The sequence below is a fragment of the Thamnophis sirtalis genome, unplaced genomic scaffold, assembly GCF_051295495.1.
Source record: "Thamnophis sirtalis isolate CommonGarterSnake01/CBP01778 unplaced genomic scaffold, rThaSir2_p1.2 scaffold_1, whole genome shotgun sequence".
Lineage (NCBI taxonomy): Eukaryota > Metazoa > Chordata > Lepidosauria > Squamata > Natricidae > Thamnophis > Thamnophis sirtalis.
The window spans coordinates 70,088,009-70,094,008 of record NW_028261381.1 but is presented as its reverse complement, the minus strand read 5'-3'; the positions used below and the strand labels follow the sequence as shown (position 1 = coordinate 70,094,008).

Sequence of the window (6,000 nt, the reverse complement as noted above, 5' to 3'; positions counted from 1 at the left end):
TTTTGCACAATTTATTCAAAACTTATAATAAAATAAAGTTTTCTGTCGATTGATTAATTAAGGCCATCATTTTTTTTTCAATCTTAAACAAAGAAATGTAACAAAGAAATAAATAAATTGATACAACCCTCCTACTGCTAAGAATAACACAGAGAATCCATTTCTGTTGTCCAGCCATCATTTCCATGAAATAGTTCAAAAGAAGGTACCATTACAAAAAGTTAAAATCCAAATTTGACTGATGTATATAACAATCTCTCTTCCAAACATAATATACATTGCAAAAATGTATTTTAAATGGGATGTTAGTCTTGGTACATCTCCAAAATAGCAATGTTTATTGATTCTTTTTCTATACAAATGTTCCAGAGAACTACAAATAAAAAATATTATTTTGTTGAAAAAATATTTTTAATAATCTATATTATTAAATATTTTAATGTAGATTTGATGTCAAGATTATTAATCTTATGTTGTTAAATTAGATCCAATCTCTACTTATTTATTGCATTCACATTTTAAAATGGGCAAATCAAAGTGATTTATTGAACACCATTATTAATAAAGAGTAGTGGAATGTGGAGTGTCATAAGTTTTGATGATCACTTCTAATGATTTATGTGTCTCTCTCTCTCAAGTTAAAATACTGCTGGTCCAAATTAGGATGACAACTGGGGTGTCTTTATGGTGGTCACAGCATCTCCTGGTCAGAGGAAGAGTCAGATACAGAGGCACAACACTTAATTGGGTGTCTTGTGTAGGCTAATTTTATTCTTCCTTTAGATTACAGAAACTACATTAAACAAAAATTTGCAACAATCAAAGATCCTAATGCTATGCCTGGTGAATATGTGGCCCTAAACCAGAGATACTCAAAGCTAATCATCCTAGATTATCACCCATCAGAAGAGGAGAAAGAAGATGAAATTCTGGCGATGGGAAGGAAACATCTTGAAATCATCAGCAAAAGAGCTAAATCTTCAGCCAGCATTGAAACGTTATTTAACCCTGATAAATATGGATTAATTCCACAAGTTGTTGTGTTGCAAGGAGCTGCAGGAATTGGAAAAACAATGATGGCGAAAAAAATAATGTTTGATTGGGCTTCTCAACAAATTTACCAAGACAAATTTAATTATGCTTTCTATATCAGCTGCAGTGAGATGAATTTCCATGCAGAGTCCCAGAAAACTAGTATTGCAGAAGTAATTTCAAATGAATGGCTCAAGTGTCACGAAGTGAAAAATGTCATTCAAAACATACTGAAGAATGAAGAGAAGCTTCTGTTCATAATTGATGGGTTTGATGAATTAAGGTATTCCTTTGATCAGCCAAAAGATTCCTTTTGCATTGATCCCTGGAAGAAGGAGCCAGTGAGAATTCTTCTGAGCAGTTTATTTCAAAAAAAGATTCTTCCTAAATCCTCTCTTATAATCACAACAAGACCAATGGCTTTGGAGAAACTCCATCAATGTTTAGAATATCCACGGTATTTTCAGATATTGGGGTTTTCCACAAAAGAAAGAGAAGAATATTTCTATAATTTTTTTGAAAACGAAGACCAAGCAATGCAAGCTTTCAGATATGTTAAACAAAATGATACGCTTTTCACCATGTGTGTCATTCCCCTTGTGAGTTGGATCATCTGCACAGTGATGAAACAGGAGATGGAGAGAGGCAAGGATCTTCAGAAGACACCATACACCCTCACTGCAATATATATGTTGTATTTCTCCAGTTTATTAAAGTTTCACCATAAAGAATCCAAACCGGATGTCCAAGGAAATGTAAAAAGTTTATGCTCTTTGGCTGAAGAAGGAATCTGGAAACAGCAAATACTTTTTATGGAGGAAGAAGTCAAAAAGCACAGTTTAGATCAGAGAGACTACCTCCCCCTCTTTCTGAATCAAAGTGTCTTCAAAAGGGATATTGATCGTATTCAAACCTATAACTTCATTCACTTAAGCTTCCAGGAATTCTTTGCTGCTTTGTTTTATGTCCTAGAAGAAGGAGAGGCGCAGCATTCTGAAAACTGGAATAAAAATTTGCAGACACTGTTAGAAAGTCATAAATCTTTTAGGCGTGACTTTGCAGTAGGATTTCGCTTTCTTTTTGGTTTTTTAAATGAAGAAAAAAGAATGAGGCAGCTGAAAAAAGAATTTGGATGGGAAATTTCTCCTAAGAATAAAGAGTTTTTATTAGACTGGGTGAAAAATAAAATTAACAGAAGAATTAATTTCCGTCGGCAAAAAGAAATCTTAGCTTATTTATATGAGACACAAGATGACAATTTTGTAAATGATGCACTATGTGGTGTCACTGAAATAATTTATCAATGCAATTCTGATATGGAATTGATGATCCTGGCCTATTGTATACAGCATTGCCAAAATTTGAAGAAACTCGTTATTAAAAGCCCTACGTTTCCATATCGGGAGTCGGAAAATTTATTTTTTTCAAAAACTGAGTAAGTATGTTTTGAAAGTTTATAACTCATTGAGCATTTAATTCTGTTTATAACCCTACCACCACTACTCTAACCTTAATAGCAGTAGACTTATATACCGCTTCATAGGCCTTTCAGGCCTCTCTAAGCAGTTTACAGAGAGTCAGCATATTGCCCCCAACAATCTGGGTCCTCATTTTACCCACCTTGGAAGGATGGAAGGCTGAGTCAACCCTGAGCCGGTGAGATTTGAACCGCTGAACTGCTGATCTAGCAGTCAGCCTGCAGTGCTGCATTTAACCACTGCGCCACCTTGGCTCATAAATGTAACAATAGACCAGAAAAATGCCACTTAGAATTATGCATAAACATCTTTGAGCAGTTAAAGAGAGCTCTCAATCCTTGGCAGTGGAAGATAAGAGATGGCTTGGGCTAGGTAGATTGGGAGGATGATTAACTAAAAACAAGCAGTTGTCTATTGGTCAGGTCAATACCAATCAATCACTCTTGCACTTAAAGAACTGGATCATTATATTACGAGGAAGCGCTCAGTTCAAGATCAAAGAGACAATTGCTGTTGAGATCTGAAAGCTGTAGCCATTTAAAATAGAATCACTTTTTTTAAAAGTGTTGTTTTGTTTTCTACATAGCCTGACACTGATGTCTTTAAAGACTGATTTGAAGCCCTCTGGGCCATAGCAAAGTCCACTGTCTTTAAAGACTATATGGTTTTATCTAAAAAATTTAATTCAAACACTACCTTATTTTTAATCTTAAATAAGAGGAGTGGATTGAGAAATTAATGGAATTCCACCCTGTGGTGTGACTTGGACCAGTTTTTAGGAGAATATTTTCTCTGCTTCAGCACTGAATTGGGGGTCATTTTCTAGTGTTGTTGAGGAAATTGCTATACTGAATAAACTGTAGGATTAACATTTAAGGGTTCTCCTATAAAACTTTATAGTTTCGCAATACTTTTAAAAAATATTGTTTTTGAATAAACACAAACAGACAAAACACAACAAACACCACAAAATTATCTTTCATTACAAATGATAAAGAGTGTGTCAATTGGTTACAAAGAGCTTCCGTGCATCCCTTCCAAAGTCACCACCTACAATTCATATCAGGTTATATGTTTTAAATCAAATATATTTATATATATTACTATCATACCTCAATCTTCATATGACTATGATTATTTTTATGTCCTTCTATATAAAATATTCCAACATTTAAAGCAAAACCACATGATGGCATTCCATTATCTATTCTCAATATCATCCAGCAACATTATATCTTTATGACACTTCTAAATAAAAAATTAATTATGTTTAATAACAAAGTTTCTAGACCTCTTTCTTAATCACTGTTTACAATTTATATCCAATTTCCCTTTTATCATGTCAATACAAATATTACATTATTAGCATTATCAATCATTTATTTAGCAACATCCGTCATCATTTCATTTTTATTTTTTATTTTTTGGTCTTAGTTTAACCAAATTTGACTTACTCTTTTTTTAATATTATAAGCTTTTATACATAACAGAGTTTCTAAACTTCCTTTCATGATCACCATTTAGAATTTTTACCAAATTTCTTTTTATCAAGCCAATAAATATGTGTACATTGTTATCATTACCAATTATTTATCTAACTATATCCATTATCACTTCATTTTTAACATAATGCTCTAATTTAAACTAAATTTGACTAATATTTTGTTATTAGTTTTCATATCTCAACCTGTGTCTTTCCAGTAATAGTGTAGTATTATGTCTTTTGCCATTTATGGAATTAGTCTTCTGGTTATTTCCTGAATCAAATTTGTGTAGACTTCTTTTCGCAACTTGTTGCTTTTTGTACATCTTGTAAAATCTCGAGACCCTCTGCCCGCTTCTTTAATCAGCTTATCTTTGGTTATCAGTAGTGCTTTTGTCAAAGTTTCTCTCCTTGGATCCATCAATTCTTCTCTTTTTTCTTCTTCTAAAACTTGAAATCTTGGGTAGAGCTCCTTTCCATCTATCTTCCCTTTCCATGTTCCATTCTTTCCATCTCCAACCACACTCAGTTCACTGTCAATAGCCACAATTATCTTGCCTCTTTGTTCATTTTCCTCTTGGGCTTTTAGGACTCTAACCTCCACTTTTTCCATTTGCTGGATATCTTCAATTTTTCCATCAAATTTTACTGCATTACAATCTATATTTTCCAATTTCTTCTCAAGTCTCCCTGTTGTTTCTAATAATATTTGAATTTCGAACATAATCTGTTGTAATGTTATGGTTTCTTTTTATTGTGTCATACTGCCAACTAGTAAACATTGCCACTCTAGTTTCAAAATAAGATTTTGTTTTCATTTCACTCCAGCTGCCAAAGAAACACCCAAAGAGCACCTGTGTAAACAGCCTGTGCTCTTCTCCTTATCTCTTCTGTAAACAAGCTGAAGCCTTTGAAGTGCAAAATCAAAATGATCAAAGAGAAAAGAGAGAAAGCAATATTCCCAGGACTCAGCCTCCAAGTGGCAGTGTAACTTCTTTTCCCTCTGATGTTACTACCCTCTTTATATTCCTTTTATATCTTCTTTATATTCCAGGCTTAAAAGAAACAAAATTCTTAAATGGAGCAAAAAAGAGAGAAAAAAACCCTCCAAACCAATATTATAAAAATAAAGAAAAAGATTTAATCCATAGGTGAAAAAAGAAATAAAAGAAGAGAAACCAATACTTTAACTTTAAAAAGTAGGGAATACTTGCAAAACTTCCATCCATAAAAAAGGGGGGAAGGATAACATACTGTCCAATATAGCTTAATTTCACTGCTTATTTTTCTTTTCTTTGCAAGTTTAATTTAGCTCTGATTTTTTGGGGGCAGTCTCTTTTATAACAATAAAATTTCCTCATCAGATGGACACACTTTCTCTTTCCGCTTTCCTCCTGTTGCGGAGTTGTTCCAACTTCAGCAACTTTTGGCTGCGCTTCTGTCGCCAGCAAGAAGAGATTATCTTGGATCAATCAGGGACTTTGCGATGTCCCTGAGATCAGCAAGACGTACTCTTCCCTGTCTTCAGGATGGTTTAGGTCCAAAAGGACCATCCAGCGGCAAAAGTATTGACTGCGATATCGGAGCTCTGAGATCACATGTCATACTAGTGCAATGTCAACTCCTGTCTCCCATAGTTTCACAATACTTTTGTTTAATACTTGTGAACTTTGACTTCAATGTAGATTGTTTTCTCCAGTAGAAGGAAACATGGATAATTTCCTCATTGTAGTTTTTAGCTGCTTGTTATTTGTTGGAATTGAAGCTGTCTGAAGGGCTTTTTCCAGATTGCAGTGTCTTCTTCTGCTGTAGCCATAGGTGTGAGCTCATGTTCTGCTCAGACTGTGCTCACTACAGCTCCCAGTGAGACCATTTCCTCCTTTTTTAAAATATATTTTTATTATTTTTACATTTAAAACAATGCAGCACCGCGAAGTTGAAGTGACCATACATTCACATTATATACAGCTAGTCTCAACCATTAACAATTAGCCTACTTAATACATT

At 33.9% G+C, this 6,000-nt stretch overlaps 1 protein-coding gene across 1 annotated transcript in view; it reads left to right on the top strand.

Moving 5' to 3' along the window:
* The first annotated feature begins 648 nt into the window (after positions 1-648).
* The window catches only part of LOC106551611 (NACHT, LRR and PYD domains-containing protein 12), a 41,649-nt gene continuing 36,297 nt past the window's right edge, over positions 649-6,000 (top strand). Inside the window, exon 1 of the mRNA XM_087715662.1 lies at positions 649-2,467. Coding sequence (XP_087571788.1) covers positions 837-2,467 — 1,631 coding nt within the window. The 5' untranslated portion in view covers positions 649-836. The remainder of the gene's footprint in view (positions 2,468-6,000) is intronic.